At 61.5% G+C, this 18,865-nt stretch overlaps 3 protein-coding genes across 5 annotated transcripts; 2 read left to right on the top strand and 1 right to left on the bottom strand.

The window, feature by feature from the left end:
- Positions 1-10: 10 nt before the first annotated feature.
- CD2BP2 (CD2 cytoplasmic tail binding protein 2) lies at positions 11-4,541 on the bottom strand. Its single transcript, XM_085044586.1, has 7 exons — positions 4,533-4,541; positions 3,625-3,701; positions 2,502-2,616; positions 1,803-1,966; positions 1,138-1,594; positions 586-686; positions 11-245 (listed from the first exon to the last, which is right to left on the bottom strand). Exons 2-7 carry the CDS (start codon positions 3,697-3,699, stop codon positions 132-134), a joined length of 1,026 nt encoding a protein of 341 aa, XP_084900712.1. The 5' UTR covers positions 3,700-3,701; positions 4,533-4,541; the 3' UTR covers positions 11-131.
- An 818-nt stretch (positions 4,542-5,359) lies between these two features.
- LOC146423727 (histone-lysine N-methyltransferase SETD1A-like) lies at positions 5,360-12,126 on the top strand. Its single transcript, XM_085044431.1, has 9 exons — positions 5,360-5,402; positions 6,547-6,702; positions 7,450-7,548; positions 8,850-9,120; positions 10,153-10,256; positions 10,629-10,831; positions 11,319-11,631; positions 11,796-12,016; positions 12,105-12,126. The coding sequence occupies exons 2-9, from the start codon at positions 6,565-6,567 to the stop codon at positions 12,124-12,126; spliced, it is 1,371 nt and encodes a 456-aa protein (XP_084900557.1). The 5' UTR covers positions 5,360-5,402; positions 6,547-6,564.
- SETD1A (SET domain containing 1A, histone lysine methyltransferase) lies at positions 11,991-18,685 on the top strand. 3 transcript variants are annotated; one of them, XM_085044585.1, is made up of 13 exons: positions 11,991-12,122; positions 12,499-13,158; positions 13,379-13,522; positions 13,815-13,902; positions 13,980-14,080; positions 14,171-14,300; positions 14,599-14,862; positions 14,973-16,070; positions 16,278-16,447; positions 16,528-16,638; positions 16,872-16,991; positions 17,497-17,634; positions 17,710-18,685. In XM_085044585.1, the coding sequence occupies exons 2-13, from the start codon at positions 12,517-12,519 to the stop codon at positions 17,881-17,883; spliced, it is 3,180 nt and encodes a 1,059-aa protein (XP_084900711.1). In that variant the 5' UTR covers positions 11,991-12,122; positions 12,499-12,516; the 3' UTR covers positions 17,884-18,685. The 3 variants fall into 3 exon arrangements, with proteins under 3 accessions (XP_084900711.1, XP_084900710.1, XP_084900709.1); XM_085044584.1 differs by having other exon boundaries at positions 14,168-14,300; XM_085044583.1 differs by having other exon boundaries at positions 14,165-14,300.
- Positions 18,686-18,865: the final 180 nt, after the last annotated feature.

Raw genomic sequence — 18,865 nt, 5'->3', positions numbered from 1 at the left:
CCGACAGGAATTGGGCCGAAAATCCCTTTTATTGCCCCAAAACAGGGCGGGGCGCCCGTGGCTCCTCCCACCGCAGCTGCGCCCGGGGCTCTGGCGGTTTTTGGGGATATTTTGGGGCTTTTTGGGGTTCCTCAGGTGTACAGCTGGAAGTCCACTCGGCCGCAGTCGTAGAAAGGTCCGGGGGGGTTGACGCGGCGGCAGCGCGCCCCTCCCCCATCCGAGAAGTACCCCTGGGATGCCCATTCCTGGGGGGAGGGGCGGGACGGGTCAGGGGGTGTGTCCTGAGCTGGCCACGCCCCCAAATCCCCCCCCAGAACTGAGAGAAATGGGGTTTGGGGAGCCCCTCCCCCCCCCGGGGTGTCCCCACCCTCTGGGTTTGCCCCTCCCCCACTTTTAGCCAAATTTTGGGGTCTCTCCCCACTTCTGGGGTCTCTCCCCCCTCCCCAATTCGGGTTTTGTGCCCCAAATCTGACCTCCCCCTCCCCCTCTGACCCCCCTCCCCCTCAGCCCCTCCCCCTCCCCGGCCCCTCCCCTCCCCAGCCCCTCCCCCTCCCCAGCCCCTCCCTCCCCCAGCCCCTCCCCCACCTGCATCTGCGCGCTGCTGAAGGGTCCATACAGGGGCGAGTCCCCGTCCCCCTCCCCCCCCCAGTGGTATTCCCACAGAACCTCCGGAAGCTCCGGCGGCGCTGGGGGAGGGGAGAGAGGGGCGTGGTCACCGAAACTGCCCCAAAAACAACCCTGGGACCCCCAAAATACCCCCCGAGACCCCAAAACTACCTGGGACCCCAAAATCACCCTGGGACCCCAAAATACCCTGTGACCCCAAAAATAATTACCCTGTGACCCCAAAAACATCCTGGGACCCCAAAAATAAACACCCTGGGACCCCCAAACCCACCGCAAACCCCAGCCTGACCCCCCAAAAACTCACTGGAACTCCTCAAAACCCTCCATCCCTCGTTTTTGGGAATTCCCAAAATTCCCCTTGAGACCCCAAAACCCCCCTGGGACCCCAAACGCCCCCTGGGACCCTAAATTCCCCCCAGGAGCCCCCAAACCCCCCCCGGAACTCCCCAAAACCCCTCCCAGGTTACCCCAAATTCTCCCCCCCAACCCACCTGCCCCTCCCCCACTCACCTTGCTGCCCCTCCCCCTCCTCGCCGGGGGCGAACATGTCCAGCGCCGGGGGTCTCTGCCCCTCCCCCTCTCTCTCCTCCTCCTCCTCCTCCTCCTCCTGCCGCCCCCCCCCCCCGGGGCCCCCCCCCCCCCCCAGCTCCCTCAGCCGCCGCTCCAGCCGCTCTCGGCTCTCCCCGAACACCCCCAGCACCCCCCGGGCCACCAGCGCGTCCGCCAGGGCCACCAGCGCCTCCAGCTCGGGCGGGGGAGGGGCGCGGGCCCTGCCCCTCCCCCTCCCGCCGCCGCCCCGCCCCCCCCGCTGCCGCCCCTCCCCCCCCCAGCGCCTCAGCGCCCCCCCCACGGTCTCGCCAGGCCGCAGCAGCTGCAGGACCTCCCCCAGCAGGTGGGGGAGGGGCGGGGGGGAGGGGGGCGAGGGGGGAGGGTCCTGGGGGGGAGGGGGGCGGGGCTTGATGGGCATCTGCGGGGGAGAAAGGGGGGGAGGGTGAGCTTGGTAGCCCCTCCCCCACCTGCCCTGAGCCCCTCCCCAACCCCAAACCCCGCCCCCAACAGCTCCGAGCCCCTCCCCCCTCCCAAACCCCGCCCCCACACCCCAAATTCACTGTGCCCCTCCCACCCTCCAAGCCCCTCCCCCACCCAGGCCCCTCCCCCGCCCCTCCCCCCCTCACCCCCTCGATGGTCTCCAGCCAGGGGTCGGGGGGCTCCCGCTGGGGGAGGGGCAGGAAGTGCCCGTGGGGGTCGAAGCGCCCCTCCCCCAGCTCCTCCTCCAGGTTGAAGGGGGTGAAGGGCACCGGCCCCTCCCCCACCCCGGGCGCCGGGCCCGGTTCCTGTCCTGGGGGGAGGGGAGGGGGGGGAGAGGTCAGAGACCCCCAGAGACCCCCAGAGACACCGAGGTGTCCCAAAACAGCCCAAAATCCACCCAAAATCCACCCAAAATCCACCCAAAATCACCAAATCCACCCAAAATCCACCCAAAAAACCACAGAGGTGTCCCAAAACAGCCCAAAATCCAACCGAAATCACCAAATCCACCCAAAATCCACCCAAAAACCCAGAGATTCCCCAAAACACCCCAAATCCACCCAAAATCGCCTCCAAATCCACCCTAAATACCCCAAATCCTCACACAGACACCCAACCGCCCTCGAGATCACACCAAACACCCCAAAATCCACCCCAAAATCCACCCCAAATTCCCCCAAAATCCACCCCAAAATCCACCCCAAATGCCCCCAAACCCACCGAGATGCCCCAAACCCCCCAAAACCATCTCCAAACCCCCCAAAACCATCTCCAAACACCCCAAAACCATCTCCAGAACCCCCAAATTATCTCCAGAAACCCCCAAACCCGCGGGCAATCCTCACCCTCCACCGGAGGTCCCTCAGCTCTCTCCTCTTCCTCCTCCTCCTCCTCCTCCTCGTCACTGTCTAGGGAAGGCTGAGCTGGGAAGCGACTGCCGGGACCTCCCACGGCCACAGCCTGGCCCCAAAACCACCCCAAATCAGCCCAAAATCAGCTCAAATCAGCCCAAAACCACCCAAAATCAGCCCAAAAATCAGCCCAAAAATCAGCCGAAATCAGCCCAAAAATCATCCCAAAATCAGCCCAAAAATCATCCCAAAATTATCCCAAAAATCAGCCCAAAAGTCAGCCGAAATCAGCCCAAAAATCAGCCCAAAAATCAGCCCCAAAATCATCCCAAAACCACCCGAAATCAGCCCAAAAATCAGCCCAAAATCAGCCCAAAAATCAGCCCGAAATCACCCCCAAAATCACCCCCAAAATCACCCCAAATCAGCCCAAAATCACCCCAAAATAATCCCAAAATTATCCCAAAATCACCCCAAAAATCAGCCCAAAATCATCCCAAATAGTGACCCAAACTAACCCCAAATCTCCATGAATTCACCCCAAACTGGAGCTGCCATGGCCTGGGACTGAAAACCCCAAAATAACCCAAATAATGACCATCAGAGTGACCCCAATAGCCCCCAGTGACCCCAGTGACCATCAGAGTGACCATCAGAGTGACCACAGTGACCCCAATAGCCCAATGATCCCAAATAGCCCCGAGTGACCTCAGTGACCCCAAACAGCCCAATGACCCCAGTGACCATCAGAGTGACCATCAGTGACCCCAAATAGCCCCAGTGACCATCAGAGTGACCCCAAGTGACCCCAAATAGCCCCAATGACCCCAAGTGACCCCAGTGACCATCAGAGTGACCCCAAATAGCCCCAATGACCCCAAATAGCCCCAGTGACCCCAGTGACCATCAGAGTGACCCCGAGTGACCCCAAATAGCCCAATGGCCCCAAATAGCCCAGTGACCCCGAGTGACCACAAATAGCCCCAATGACCCCGAGTGACCCCAGTGACCCCAAATAGCCCCAATGACCATCAGAGTGACCATCAGAGTGACCATCAGAGTGACCATCAGAGTGACCCTCACTGACCCGCTGACCCTCCCCGCCCCTCCCCCTCACCCGTTTCCGGGGCGGTCCCGCCGGCCCCTCCCCCTCCCCCGGGGGCTCCTCGAAGGTCACCTTCCGCTTGGCCATGGCTGCAATTAACACACTCATTAGCGCGCTAATTAACGAGCCCAGCGCTGATTAATTAACATCAACCCGAATTAATCCCCAATTAACCCTAACCAACTCCGAACTCCTCATTAGAACTGTTTTATTTACCCTAATTAACCCTTTTCGGTACCTTAATTAGCGACCTGAGTGTTAATTAATCTAATTAACGGTCACTGACACTCTCCAGGTCATTAACCTCAATCAGCCTCATTAGACTCTAATTAACCTCTCAGTTAATCACCATTATCTCTATAAACAACCTATAAACATTTACCTTATTAATAATTCTTAATTATCTGCTAATTAACGGTTTGACTTAACCCCACAGCCTCATTAACGGACTGCTGATTGCCCTAATTAGTGCGTTAATTACCCTTCTCTGGACCTTCACTAAATCCTCGATTAACGCCGATATCACGTCCCTGTATTCCCGCTCACTAGGGGACCTAATTAATCCCTAATTAACCCCTAATTAATCGCTAATTAACCCCCAATTCCCCCACTAATTAACCCCCATTTGCCCTAATTAACCCCCCCAAATTAACGACCCTAATTAGCGCCCCGCGGTCCTGACTGAAGCCTCAATTACCGGCAGTGTCCCCCCCGAGCTCCCCCTCATTAACAGCCCCAATTAAAGCCATAATTAGCCACCCCAACGCTAATTAGCATCCTTAATTAACCCAAATTAGATCCGCGGCTCTCCCTTTGCCCCCCGAGCTGCCCCTGCGCCCCGGAGCTCAATTAGCGCCCCAATCAGCGCCCCGCGCTCGTTAGCAGCTCATTTGCATATGCAAACGAACCGCGATCGCTACCGGAGCTGCCGCGGGGCGCGCGCCGGGATGCCGGAAGTGACGTCACCGCGCCGCGAGACGCGCGCAGGAGTGACGTCACGGCCCGCGGCCGCCTCTTAAAGGCGCAGCTCCCCAATTTCCGAGAAAATTGACCGCGAGTCCCGAATTTGGCCTTTTTAGACCCAAAATTGCCAGGGAAGGGAGGAGAAGAGGATTTCATCGTTCAGTGGAAGCGCAGCGAGCGCTAGAGCCGGGTGGGCGTGGCTAGAGCCTGGTGGGCGTGGCTAGAGCCGGGTGGGCGTGGCCAAGAGGCGTTAGCGGCGCGCGCAGAGCGAAGCCACGCCTCCCCCGTGCCGCGGCCGGCGGCAGCAGATTCGTCACGGGCCGCCTGCATTAAAAAATGAAACCCCGAAAAAAAAACCCGAATCGCCCCGAAAACCAAATTTGAAATGTGAAGATTAAAGCGAAGAAATGGGTTAGAAATGAGTGAAAATGAGGCAAAGGGCGAGAAAAGGAGATTTGGCGAAAGTGCGGGGGCGGACGATGTCGGCAGATTCGCCAGGGCTTGCGCGCCGCTCTTCCCTTCCCGCCCTTCGCGTAAAAAACTTAACTCACATTTATTTATTTCGTGTTTTTTTCGGCCGTTTTGGGCTGTTTCTGACGTTTTTCCGAGGGGAGCAGAAGGCGAGCAACGCGTGTGGAAAGTGCGGCGCGGCCGTTAAGGTATCGCGAGAGCTGCGCGGCCGCGACTTCCGGCGTTGGCCCCGCCCCCCCCGCAGCCCGGCCGCCGGCAGCTCCGGAACCGCAAAACGCCAAAAACGACCCGAAAACCTCCCGAATCGCCCCAAAAACACCCCCCGGGGCTCTCCCGGCCCGCGGAGGGAGCGAGCGGTGAGCGGGAGGCGCGGACGGGAGTTTGGGGCTCCGGAGGGAGATTTGGGGATTTGGGGTTTGGGAACTGAGGGGAATTGGGGAGAGAATTGGGGGAGCTGAGGGGAGCTGAGGGGAGCTGAGGGGATATGAGGGGAGCTGAGGGGAATTGGGGAGGGAATTCGGGGATCTGAGGGGATCTGAGGGCTTTGGGGGTGTTTTGTGGGAACTGGGGGAGCGCGGGGCTCGCGGGATTTCGGGGAAATGTCTGGAGGCTTTTTTGGGGAGGAACTGGGGGGTTGGAGGGGCATTTGGGGTGCGATTTGGGGGGGATTTGAGGGGGAATTCGGGGGTCTTTGGGAGCGGATCTGGGAGAGCATTTGGGGAGATCTTTGGGGAGGGATTTGGGGGATTTGAGGAGGAATTTGGGGTGAGATTTGAAGGGTTTTTGGGGGGAATTCGGGGAGGGGTTTGAGGAGGGATTTGTGGAGGGTTTGGGGCTGACTCTGGGGGTCCTGGGGGGACTCGTGGAGTTCTGGGGTGGCTCTGGGGGCTCCTGGTGTGACTCGGGGGGTCCTGGGGTGACCCCAAGGTGACTCGGGGGGGTTTTGGGGTGACTGGAGAGTTCTGGGCTGACCCTGTGGTGACTCGGGGGGTTCTGGGGTGACTTGGGGGGGTTTTGGGGTGAGTCTGGGGGGTTCTGGTGTGACTCAGGGGGCTCCTGGTGTGACTCGGGGGCTCTTGGGGTGGCTCAGGGGGTCCTGAGGTGACTCTGGGGGGTCTTAGGGTGACCCTGGGGTGACTTGGGGGGGTTCTGGGGTGACCCCGAGGTGACTCGAGGGGGCTCTGGGGTGACCCAGGGCGGTTTTGGGGTAACTCTGGGGGTTCTGGAGTGACCCCAAGGTGGCTCAGAGGCTCCTGGGGTGACTCGGGAGGGTTCTGGGGTGACTTGGGGGGGTTTTGGGGTGACTCAGGGGGCTCCTGGTGTGACTCGGGGGCTCTTGGGGTGGCTCAGGGGGTCCTGAGGTGACTCTGGGGGGTCCTAGGGTGACCCTGGTGTGACTCGAGGGGGTCCTGGGGTGACCCCGAGGTGACTCTGGAGGGTCCTGGAGTGACCCCAAGGTGACTCAGGGCTCCTGGGCTGACCCCACGTGTGTCCCCGCAGGGTCAATGAGTCGGGGGGATGGAGCCCGAGCCGGGGGGTGACACCCCCAGGACCCCCAGCGTCCCCTGGCGCAGCTACAAGCTGGTGCTGGACCCTGCCCTGCGCCGGGGGGGACAGAAGCTCTACCGCTACGATGGTGTCCACTTCAGCGTCCCCGTGAGTGACCACAGAGTGACCCCAGAGCCGCCGGGAGCCCGTGGGGGTCACTGGGGTGTGCCCTGCCCGAAACCACCCCAAAAACACCCCGAGAACCCTTAAAAAACCCCAAACCGCCCCAAAAACACCCCCGAGAACCCTTAAAAAACCCCAAATCGCCCCAAAAACACCCCAAGAAACATCAAAAAACCTCAAAATGCCCCAAAAACACCCCAAGAAACATCAAAAAACCTCAAAATGCCCCAAAAACACCCCTGAGAACCCTTAAAAAACCCCAAACCGCCCCAAAAACACCCCAAGAAACATCAAAAAAACCTCAAAATTCCCCAAAAATACCCCGAGGAACATCAAAAAACCTCAAAATGCCCTAAAAACACCCCGAGGAGCATCAAAAAAACCTCAAAGGAAACGCACAAAAACACCCTAAAAATGATCCCAGAAACACCTCAAAAACATCACAAAATGTGCTCAGAATCACCCCAAAAGTCACCCCCCAGAACTCTTAAAAACCCCAAATCACCCCAAAAACACCCCCAGGGACAGTTTGAGCAGTTTGGTGTCAGTTTGGGATTCGTGTTGAGGAATTTTGGGGTCTTTTGGGGTTTTCTGGTGCCTTTCCCATCTCCCTCTGCGTTTTGGGGGGGATTTAAGTTATTTTCCTGGTTATTTTGGGGTTTCTCATCCCACTGTGGATCCTGGGGAGGTTTGTTGGGTTTTGGGGTGTCTGACTGTGTTTCTGGGGCGCAGGACTCGGGGTTCCCCCCGGCCGGCCCCGTGCAGGACCCTCGGCCCCGCAGGATCTGGGCCAAGCACCGGGACCTGTCCCTGCCTGTCCCCAAGTTCAAGGTGAGGGGCTTTGGGGTTTGGGATTTGGGGGGTTTTGGGTTAGGGTTTGGGATTTGGGGGGTTGTGGGTTTGGGATTTGGTGGGTTTTGGGTTAGGGTTTGGGGGGTTTTGGGTTAGGGTTTGGGATTTGGGGGTTTTGGGTTAGGGTTTGATTTGGGGGTTGTGGGTTTGGGATTTGGGGGGTTTTGGGTTAGGGTTTGGGATTTGGGGTTTGGGTTAGGGTTTGGGATTTGGGATTTGGGGTTTGGGTTTGGGTTTTGGGTTTGGGATTTGGGGGTTTTGGGTTGATTTGGGGGTTTGGGTTTGGGATTTGGGGGCTTTGGTTAGGGTTTGGGATTTGGGGGTTTGCGTTAGGGTTTGGGATTTGGGGTTTGGGTTTGGGTTTGGGATTTGGGGGTTTTGGGTTAGGGTTTGGGATTTGGGGGTTTTGCGTTAGGGTTTGGGATTTGGGGGTTTGGGGTTTGGGTTTGGGATTTGGGGGTTTTTGGGTTAGGGTTTGGGGGTTTACAGGTGGATTTTGGGGGCAGATTTGGGAATTCGGGTGGAGTTTGGATGTTCAGGGATGGATTTGGGAATTCAGAAACAGATTCAGGAGTAGCTTTGGCGATTCAGGGATGAATTTAGGATCAGGTTTAGAATTACAGTTATATGTTTGGGGTTTCAGTGGCTGCTTTTGGGGTTTTTTTGGCTCAGCTGGAGGAAATCTATGGGGCGCAGATTCTCCTGAAGGAGGTTGAGGGCAGGATTTGGAATTCTGGAATATTTTCAGGGACAGGTTTTGGATATTAGGGGTGAATTTGGAATTTCAAGGGTGGGTTTTGAATTTGACTTTGGTGAGATATGAATGATCAGTGTGGGACTTTTTTGGCATCACAGCTGGATGAGTTCTGTGTTGACCAAACCCAGTTAAAGGAGATTTAGGAGAGAATTTGGAATTTGATAATGGCTCTGGGATCCAGGGCTGGATTTGGGATTTCAGTGGGATATCCCTGACCAGTGTGGGGTTTTTTGGGCGCAGCTGGACGAGTTCTACGTGGGGCAGATCCCCCTGAAGGAGGTTTAGGAGAGAATTTGGAATTTGATAATGGCTTTGGGATCCAGGGCTGGATTTAGGATTTCACTGGGATATCCCTGACCAGTTTGGGTTTTCTGGGTGCAGCTGGATGAGTTCTGTGTTTGCCAAATCCACTCAAAGGAGGTTTAGGAGAGAATTTGGAGCTCGAGAATGGCTTTGGGATCCAGGGCTGGATTTGGGATTTCACTGGGATATCCCTGACTCGTTTTGGGTTTTTTGGGCGCAGCTGGACGAGTTCTACGTGGGGCAGATCCCCCTGAAGGAGGTGACGTTCGCGCGGCTCAACGACAACATCCGTGAGGGATTCCTGCGGGAAATGTGCCGCAAGTTCGGCGAGGTGGAGGAGGTGGAGGTGCTGCTGCACCCCAAAACCCGCAAGCACCTGGGGCTGGCCCGCGTCACCTTCGGGACGTCGCGCGGCGCCAGGGACACCGTGAGGCACCTGCACAACGCCACCGTCATGGGCACGGCCATCCACGCCCAGCTGGACGTCAGGGGTGAGCGAGCTGAGGGGATTTATAGGGGATTTTATAGGGGTTGTGGGGTGGGTTATGGGGTCTATAGGGCATTTGGGGCACCTGCACAACATCACTGCCATCCACGCCCAGCTGGACGTCAGGGGTGAGCGAGCTGAGGGGATTTATAGGGGATTTTATAGTGGTTGTGGGGTGGGTTATGGGGTCTATAGGGCATTTGGGGTACCTGCACAGTGCCAATGTCATGGCCATTTGTCACCATCCACGCCCAGCTGGACGTCAGGGGTGAGTGAGATGGGACAGCTGGGGGGATTTATATGGGGTTTTATAGGGGATGTGGGATGGGTTATGGGGTTTTATAGGGCATTTGGGGTACCTGCACAACATCACTGCCATCCACGCCCAGCTGGACATCAGGAGTGAGTGAACTGGGGGGATTTATTTGGGATTTTATAGATGTGGGATAGGTTATGGGGGTCTATAGGGCATTTGGGGCACCTGCACAACGCCACTGTCGTGGGCATTTGTCACCATCCACACCCAGCTGGACGTCAGGGGTGAGGTTATGTGAGCTTTACAGAACTTTGCGGGGCATTTATAGGGGATTTGTGGTGGATTTGGTGGGTTTATAGGGGATCTCTGGGGGATTTTCGGGGGCTTTGGGGGGTTTTTAGGGGATCTATGGAGTTTAAACCAGGTGTGGGGGGATTGTAGGAGATTTGGGGGTAATTTGGTATGATTTAAGCGTTTTAGAGTGAGTTTTGTTTGGTTTAGGATGATTTATAGGGGATTTGGAGGGAGTTAAAGGGGGTTTAGGGGGCTTTTAGGGTTGCTCTGAAGTGACTTTGGGGTGATTTGGGGCCTAAGGCCACGGCAGGATTTGGGGCATTGAGCTAAATTTAGGATTTGCTGCTGAATTTGGAATTGCCTTTGACTCTGAACCCCCTGAAACCCCAATTTTCGGGATGGAATTCCCCAAAACCCCCGTTTTTGGGGCAGAATCTCCCCAGAGCCCAGTTTTGGGGTCAAGCTGGTGGTTTGGGGTGTTTGTAGGGCAGCAGAGGATGAAGCTTTACGATCTGATCGTGAACGGATCCTACACCCCCCAGACGGTGCCCACGGGGGGAGGCAAAGCCTCGGGGGACCGGGGGGACACGGTAGGGGGCTGGGGGGTTTGGGGGGTTTGGGAGGGGTTTGGGAGGGGTTTGGGGGGGTTTGGGGATTTGGGTTTGGGAGGTTTGGGGGTTTGGGGATTTGGGAGGTTTGGGGGAGGTTTGGGGGGTTTGGGGGATTTGGAAGGTTTGGGGAGGTTTGGGGTGCTTGGAGGGTCCGGGGGGTTTGGGGGCATTTTGGGAGGTTCTGGGGGAGGTTTGGAGGGTCCTGAGGGGGTTTTTGGGGTCTTGGGGCCTTCGGGTGGGGCTGGGGAGGTTCTGGGGGTCCCATGGGGTTTCGGGAGGATCACGGGAGGTTTGGGGCTCCAGGGGGGTTTTGGGGAGCCCCGGACCCCCTGACCCCCCGTGTCCCCCCAGCCGCCCCCCCCGGCTGAGCCCCTCCGGCGTCGCCCCTCGGCTGATGGCGCCTTCGCCCCTCCCCCCGCCCTGCCCCCCCCCGGGAACGGCACCCCCCAGGATGGGGGAGGGGCAGGGGGCTTCGGCCCCTTCGCCCCTCCTCCCCCCCCGGGCCCCCCCTTTGGCCCCTTCGCCGACGGGACCCCCTCCCCCTACGGGGGCAGGTGAGCAGGGGGGAGAATTTGGGGGGAACCGAGTTTGGGGGGAGCTGGAATTTGGGGGGGAACCGGGTTTGGGGGGGCAACGGGTTTGAGGGGGGCAACGGGTTTGAGGGGGGAGCACCGGATTTTGGGGGGCAGAACAGAATTTTTGGGGGGAATCCTGACCATTCGGTACCCTGGATTTGCGGGGAGGATCCCCAGTTTGGGGTGGAAAGTTTGGGAGGAGAAGTGGAGTTTTTGGGGTTGATCTCGAGTTTGGGGTGGTGGGTTTGGATATTCTGGGGGGACGTCTCCGTGGTTTTGGGGGGTTACTCTGCACTTTTGGGGTTTCTCTGCATTTTTGGGGTTTCTCTGCATTTTTGGGGTTTCTCTGCACTTTTGGAGTTTCTCTGCATTTTTGGGGTTTCTCTGCATTTTTGGGGTTTCTCTGCATTTTTGGGGTTTCTCTGCACTTTTGGGGTCACTGACCGCCTCTGCTCTTCCCTTGCAGACTCCCCTTCCCCTCGGAGCCCTTCCCCTCCCCCCGCCGCCCCCCCGAGGGTGGGGGAGGGTCCGGGGGGGGTTTCCCCTCCCGCCGCCCCCTCCCCCCTCCCCTCCCCCCGCCGCCCCCTCCCCCTCCCCCTCAGGGGCCTCCTCCCTCCTGCCCTTCTCCTTCGACCCCCGGCCGCTTCGCCCCTCTCCCCCCTCCTTCCTCCTCCTCCTCCTCCTCCTCCTCCTCCACCCCCACCCCGCCCCCCTCCCCGCCGCCGCCCCCCGCCCCGCGACGACGACCCTCCCCCAATCCCTCCTCGCCTCCCCCTCCCGTTTTTCACCCCGCCCCTTCCTCCGCTGCCCCCCTCCCCTCCCGCCCCCTCCCCCGCCCCGGGGGGGCTCCCCCGGCCCCGCCCCCCCCCGGGGGGGCTCCCCAGCGCCGCGGGGGGGTTCCCCAGCCCCCGAGGGGACCCCCGAGAGCGTCCCCTTCGCGCAGCACAGCAGCTTGGACTCGCGCATCGAGGCTCTGCTCAAGGAGCAGCGCGCCCACTTCTTCCTGCCCCCCCCCGAGGAGGAGGAGGAGGACGGGGGGGGCGCAGAGACCCCGGCCAAGCCCCCCCCGCGGCCGCAGACCCCCCCCAGCCCCCCCCCGGGCGATGGCGGCCGAGGGACCCCCGTGGGGGGGGAAGGGGAGCCCCAAGCGCAGCCCCAGGAGGGGTCTGGGGGGGCCGGGGGGGCTCCGGAGGAGGAGCAGGAGCAGGAGGAGGGGGGGCCAGGGGAGGAAGGAGCCCCCCAGTCCCCCCAGGCCAACGGGCAGGAGAGGGTGAGTGAGCGAGGGGAGGGCCGGGGGGGGTCTGGGGGGAATTGGGGTGCTGGGGTTGGGGATTTGGGGGCATTTGGGGGCTTTTGGATGCTTGACCTAACGGTTTGGGGGCAGTTTGGGCATCTGGGAGGGGATTTGGGGGTTTGAGGCAGATTTGCGGGGGATTTGGGGGTTTGAGGCAGATTTGTGGGGGATTTGGGTGGTCCTGGGGAGGATTTGGGGCGATTTGAGATAACCAGGGTTGTGGGTTTGGGGGTGTTTGGGCACTGATGTCAAGGATTGGGGTGGTTTTGGGGACGTTTGGGATGCTTTGGGGGTGTTTGGGACTTTGGGGCTCTGCGCCCAACCCCGATTTGTGTCCATTTTCCCCTTCCAGGTGTCCTCGGGGGAGGACATGGAGATCTCCTCAGACGACGGCGGCGCCGACGCCCCCAACGCCCCCCCTCCGCTGCCCCCCTCCCCCTTCCCCGAGCCCCCCCCTCCCCCGTCCTTCCCCCCCCCGCCGCCGCAGCCCCTCATGGCCGTCACGCTGCCCCCCCCGCGCCCCCTCCCCGATTTCGGGGGATCCCCCCCGGCCCTGTACGACCTGCTGGGGCGCCTGGGGGTGGGGGGCAGCCGCTGGGGGGGGGTCCCGGCCTCCTTCCAGCTGCAGACCCAGCTGCTGAGCCGCCTGCGCGCCTCGGCCGCCGGGGGGGGCTCCAAGCCCGCCTTCGGGGTGCCCCCCTTCGCCCACCCGCCCCACTTCACCCCTCCCCCACCCCATTTCCCGGCCTTTTCGCCCCAATTCGTGGAGGAGAGACCCCCGGGCACCGACCCCATCCCCCCGCCGCCGCCCCCGCCGCCCCCCCCCGAGCCCCCCGGGACGTCCCCGCCCGGCGTCTTGGGGTCCCCGGGGGGTCCCGTGGAGGGCGTGCTGGCGGCGCTGGTGCAGGAGATGAAGGCGACGATGCAGCGAGACCTGAACAGGAAAATGGTGGAAAACGTGGCTTTTCGGGCCTTCGATGCCTGGTGGGAGAGGAAGGAGGAGCAGGTCAAGGTGGGACAGACCCCACGTCCAACCCCAAAGCCCTTTCGAGTCTCCCGACGTCCCCAAATTCTCACAGGCACTCCAAACGTGTGCCAAATCCACGCATTTCCCTCTTCCAAACTCCCCCCTCCAATCCCCCCGCAAATCCCCCCATTTCATCCCCCAGATCCCCCATTTCCCACCCCAACCCCCCAGGTCTCCCCCTGCTGACCCCATTTCTGCCCCACAGCCGTTCCAGTCCGGCCGGGGCCGGGAGGAAGCCGCGGAGCGCGCGAGGCCGAAGGAGCCTCCGCCCGCCCTCCTCTCCCTCGTGGACTGGGCCCGGGGCGGGGGCTCGGGGCTGCGTGGAGCCCTCAGGCTGCCCTCCTTCAAGGTACCCAGCTGGGAGGGTTTGGGGCACCCTGGGGGGTCTTGATCCTAATTTCCAAATGAAATCCTATTTTGGGGTGGCCCTGAGGAGCTCTTCCTCCAAGGTACTTAATTGTGGGGAGGATTTTTGAGCTATCCACCTTTTTGGAGGGGTTTGGGGTGCTGAGCACACCTTGTGAGAGGGTTTTGGAGGTTTTCAGGGGTTTCAGGGAGAATTAATTTTTGTTACTTCTCTCGTTTCCGTATTTTTCCTCCTTTTTTGCCCTTTTCCTGCACTGTTTCCCATTTCCCCCCAGGTGAAGCGGAAAGAACCCTCAGAGCTGGGCGAGGGGGGCGAGGAGAAGCGACCCCGTCCCCCCACGCCCCCCGAGGAGGATGAGGATGGTGAGTCCCCACCCCCCTCCTCCCCAAACCCCCTTAAACCTCTCAAAACCCCATTAAAAACCCCAAATTGCCCCCAGACAAGGAACCTCCCCGCGCCGAAGGCCCCGGGAAGCGCCGGAAGCTTTTCCGGCTGGACAGCGAAGGGGAGGAAGCGTCCGAGGAATCGTCCTCAGCAAAGGTGGGACCCCCCCGACCCCCCCACGCCTCGGGGAGCCCCCCAGGACCCCTCCTGACTGCCCTGTGCCCCCCACCCCTCAAGGAGGAGGAGGAGGAGGAGGAAGACAACGAGGCTGAAGCGGCGGCGCAGAGGAGGAGGAGGAGGAGGGGGAAGGGGGAGCCTCCCCCCCCCCAGTCCCACAGGGATGGGGACAGACGGGGACCTCCCCGGCGGGGACAGGGTGAGGAAGGGCTTGGGGACATTGTGGGGGGGACTGGGGACAGGGTGGGGGGATTGGGGACTTCGTAGGGGGCACTGGGGACATGGTGGGGGGGATTGGGGACATGGTGGGGGGATTGGGAACATTGCGGGGGGGATTGGGGACATGGAGGGGCATTGGGGATATGGTGGGGCATTGGGGTCATTGTGGGGCATTGGGGACATGGTGGGGAGGTGGGAGGACTGTGAGGGTCACAGGATGGGGGTGGGGGAGTCCCCAGCATGGACAGCACCGCTGATGTCACCCTGTATCCCCACAGAGAAGGAAGAAGAGGAGGAGGAGGAAGAGGAGGAGGAGGAGGAAGAGGGGGATGAGGCCGAAGCTGCCAGCGAAGCCTCCTCCAAATTCTCCCTGTACGAGGGGGGTGGGGGCAGCGCTTCCAGCAGCTCCTCATCTCCCCCCCCATCCTCTTCCTCATCTTCCTCATCCTCTTCCTCCTCCTCTTCCTCCTCTTCCTCTTCTTCCTCTGAGGATGAGGCTGAGGAGCCTCCGGAGCCCCCCAGGCCCCCCTCACCCAAGCCTGGTAAGTGTTGCCCCTTCACTCCTCTCATTTTGGGGGAATATTCCTCAATTTTGAGTGGGTGTCCCCCGATGCTGGGGGTCTCCCCACTGACCCCCTGTCTCTCCCTGCAGCCCCTCCCCCTCCGCCACGCCCCTCGTCACCCATCCCGCTGCTGCCCCCCCCCAAAAAGCGCCGCAAGACCGAGGAGCCCCCCCCGGCCCCGCCGCCCCCCCCGAGCCCCCCGAGCCCCCCGAGCCCTCCCCCGGCCCCCCCTGCCCTGCCTGCGCCCCCCAGCAAGCCCCCTGTGCCGCCCCCCCGCCGCAGAGATCCCCCCAGACCACCCCCACCCCCCCCCAGACCAGTGTCCAACCTGCCGGCCGACCACGCCTCACTGGTCAAGAGTTGGGGGGGAGACGACTTTGGGGGTGTCCCCGGGGGTCCCTCCCGCCGCCCCCTGCCCCGGCGCCCCCCCCGCGCCCCCGCGGAGCACCTGGGGGCCACGTCGCTGCTGGAACTGGCCCGCGGACCCCAAAGCGCCCCCCAGAGCTGCTCCCAGAGCGGGGGGGACCTGGCGGTGCTGGCGGCCATCGCGCTCACCCGGGGCGGCAGCGACGGCGACGACGCCGACGACTCCGAGGATGCCACCGACGACATCCCCCCGGCCCCCGCGGCCCCCCGGGACCCCCCGGTGCTGCTGGAGCACAACTACGCCATGCCGGCACGGGCGGGGCTCCCCAAAACGCCGCTGGCCCCGCCCGCCACCAGCCCCGCCCTGTGCCTGGAGGCTTCGGCCGCCGAAGTGCTGGAGGCCCCCGAGGAGGTGGTGGCCGAGCTGCCCCCGCCCGGTGTCACCGAGAGGGACGCGGGTACCTCCGCGGCCCCGCTGCCGCCACCGCCGCGGCGCAAACGGCACCGGCCGCCCCCGCCCTCCTCCTCGAGCGACAGCGAGGATGATGACGACGACGACGACGAGTACGACGACAGCAGCAGTGACGACGACGACGGCGGAGCCCGGCGCTGGCTGCGCCCCCGTGGGGTTTCCCCGCCGTCCCCGCCGGCCGCGTTTGCGCCGCGCAGCGAGTTCGAGCAGATGACCATCCTGTACGACATCTGGAGCGCGGGGCTGGACGCCGAGGACGCGCGCTACCTGCGGCTCACCTACGAGCGGCTGCTGCAGCAGGACGGCGCCGCGCACTGGCTGAACGACACCCACTGGGTGCACCACACCGATATCCTGAGGGGACGTGGGAACGGGCATTGGGGTCACGGTTGTTGGGTGTCAAAATTGGGGACGGAAGGGCATTAGGGACACGGGGACATGGGAATGGGCATTGGGGGCAAGGCACTCGGATTCCATGGGATGGTGGAAATGGACACTGGCAACATCAAGGAGAGGTCCCTTGCTGGCCGTTGTTCCCTTGACCGTTGTCCTTCACTGACGAGGACGAGCAGCCCTCGGCGCCGGCGCCGGTGGCCAGAGTGCCGTGAGCACCGGACGGGCAGTGCCCGCAGCGAGGGCTATTACCCCATCAGCCGCCGCGAGAAGGCGCGATACCTTCGGCCCTGTCCCGCCCCCCGCCCCGACCCCGACGCACCTGACACCCAGGTGAGCTCACGGGGGTGGCTGGGGGGACCCTGCCCCGCTGTCACCGCCCTGTCCCCACCACGGTGTCCTCCCCTCCGCAGGGTCCCAACCGGGTGCTGTCGGAGCGACGCTCAGAGCAGCGGCGGCTGCTCAGCGCCATCGGCTCGGCTGCACTGCCCGACAGTGACCTGCTGAAACTCAACCAGCTCAAGGTGGGACATGCTGGGGGGCCCTCAGTGTCCCTTCTGTCATCGCAATATCACCTTGGTGCCCTCCACACCCCTTTTGTCTCTTGTGCTATTTCTGTGTCGTTCACAGCAGACTCGTGTTTGCCATGTCCATGTCCCCTTTGTCATATCCCTGTTGTCCCAACCCCCAATGACACATTCCCTGTCTATCCCTGTGTTGTCCCCACCCCCAATGAAGTGTCCCCGTGTCCCCCCAGTTCCGGAAGAAGCGGCTCCGGTTTGGCCGCAGCCGGATCCACGAGTGGGGCCTGTTTGCCATGGAGCCAATCGCGGCCGACGAGATGGTCATCGAGTACGTGGGGCAGAACATCCGCCAGGTTGGTGTCCTCAGACCCCCTCAGGAGCCCCACAACCACCATGGGGGTCCCTGAGAATCCTTTGGGCACGTCCCACCTGCTGGTGTCCGTGATTTGGTCACCTCCCAGCCCACTCTAGTGACCTCCATGGTCACCTTGGACCATGGACCCATCAGGCAATCCATGGCCTCCAGCCACCTTTCTTGGTGGCCTTTGGGTGGCCCATCGCCACTTCCTAGCAGCCTCAGGTGCCCCATGGTGACCACTAGAGTTGAGTTTTGTCCAGTGTGGTTGCTGTCTGGCCACCTGTGTTGGTGACATTTGGTTTCCACACTTGGCTTTCGGCTGCCATGGCTGACGTTTGGCCTCCAGAGCTGATTTTTGGCCATCACGGTAGACCTTTGGCTGTCACAGTTGACTTTTTCCCCACCATGGTTTACACGAGGGCCCCCCACCCCTGCCAGAGGGACCCCAGGGTTGCGTTCTGGCCGTGGTGACCCCGTGGTGACCCCGTGGTGACCTGCAGGTGGTGGCTGACATGCGGGAGAAGCGCTACGCCCAGGAGGGCATTGGCAGCAGTTACCTGTTCCGCGTCGATCACGACACCATCATCGATGCCACCAAGTGCGGCAACCTGGCTCGGTTCATCAACCACTGCTGCACGGTGAGCCCGCGGTGATCCCCAAAACCCTGGGGGGGACAGCAGGGGGTCCTGCTAACCCCTCGTGTCTCCCCCCAGCCCAACTGCTACGCCAAGGTCATCACCATCGAGGCGCAGAAGAAAATCGTCATCTACTCCAAGCAGGCGATCGGCGTCAACGAGGAGATCACCTACGACTACAAGTTCCCCATCGAGGACACCAAGATCCCCTGCCTGTGCCGCACCGAGAGCTGCCGCGGCACCCTCAACTAGGGCTGGGGGTGGGCAGCTGCCGCTCTGCCGGGGAGGTGCTGGGGAGGGGCGTTCGGGTGCCGTGGTTGAGTTTTGGTCACCGAGGTTGGCTTTGGACATCCACAGTTGACTTGTGGCCACTGCGGTTGGTGTTTGACCTTTACGACAGACATTTGAGTACCAGTGCTGAGTTGTGGCCACCACAGTTGACGTTTGACCACCATGGTTGACTTTTGACATCACAGTTGACTGTTGGCCATCGTGGTTGACATCACTGACACCAGGATGCCTGGACTGGACCTTTGGCCACCACGGTCCATGTGCAGCTGGCACCGTTGACGTGAGGATGCCGTGGGTGGCCAGAGAGGCCACCATGCGTGACCTTTGGCCATTGCTGGTGACACTGGGGGCCACCACTGCTAACGCCATGCCATCATTGATGTGTAGCCTGGGCGTCAATGCCATTGAAAGCCCCCGATGGCAACGGCACCGCTGCCCCTCCCCCCACCTGGCAGTGCCCAAAATGACATCTCCGTGACATCATGGCGCCCTCCTGTCCTCCTCGAAAAAGGCTCTTTTTCTCCCTTTTTTTTGGCTGTTTCTTGTAGAAACTCGGGGTGTGTCGGGGGGGGGCTGGGACCCCGCTCAGGGGAGGGGGGGATGGGAGGGGGGCCCTGCCCCTCCCCAGGGCTGCCCTTCCCCCCTGGCTCTGTAAATATTCCTGGGGGGTGTAAATACCTGTACATGCCCCTCCCCCCTGTACATATGTTGATATGGGGGGGCCTTGGGCCTCCCCTTTTTATAAAGTGGCCACTGAGCTTTGGCACTGCCTCAGCCTTGTTTTTTGGGGGGGCTTTGAAGGATTGGGACTGCTGTCAGGGGGGAAAGGGGTACCAAAAATCCTCTGGGAAGGATTTGGGGTGCTTGGGCTGGAGGGTCTATGAAAGGGGAGGGGTTTGGGGCATCCTGGTGAAGAGTTTGGGGAGTTCTTGGAGGAGTTTGA

This window comes from Lichenostomus cassidix, unplaced genomic scaffold (genome assembly GCF_008360975.1).
Source record: "Lichenostomus cassidix isolate B80296 unplaced genomic scaffold, HeHo_3.0 HiC_scaffold_36, whole genome shotgun sequence".
Taxonomy (NCBI): Eukaryota; Metazoa; Chordata; class Aves; order Passeriformes; family Meliphagidae; genus Lichenostomus; species Lichenostomus cassidix.
The sequence above is the reverse complement of the archived record's forward strand: the minus strand, read 5'-3'. Positions and strand labels throughout refer to the sequence as shown.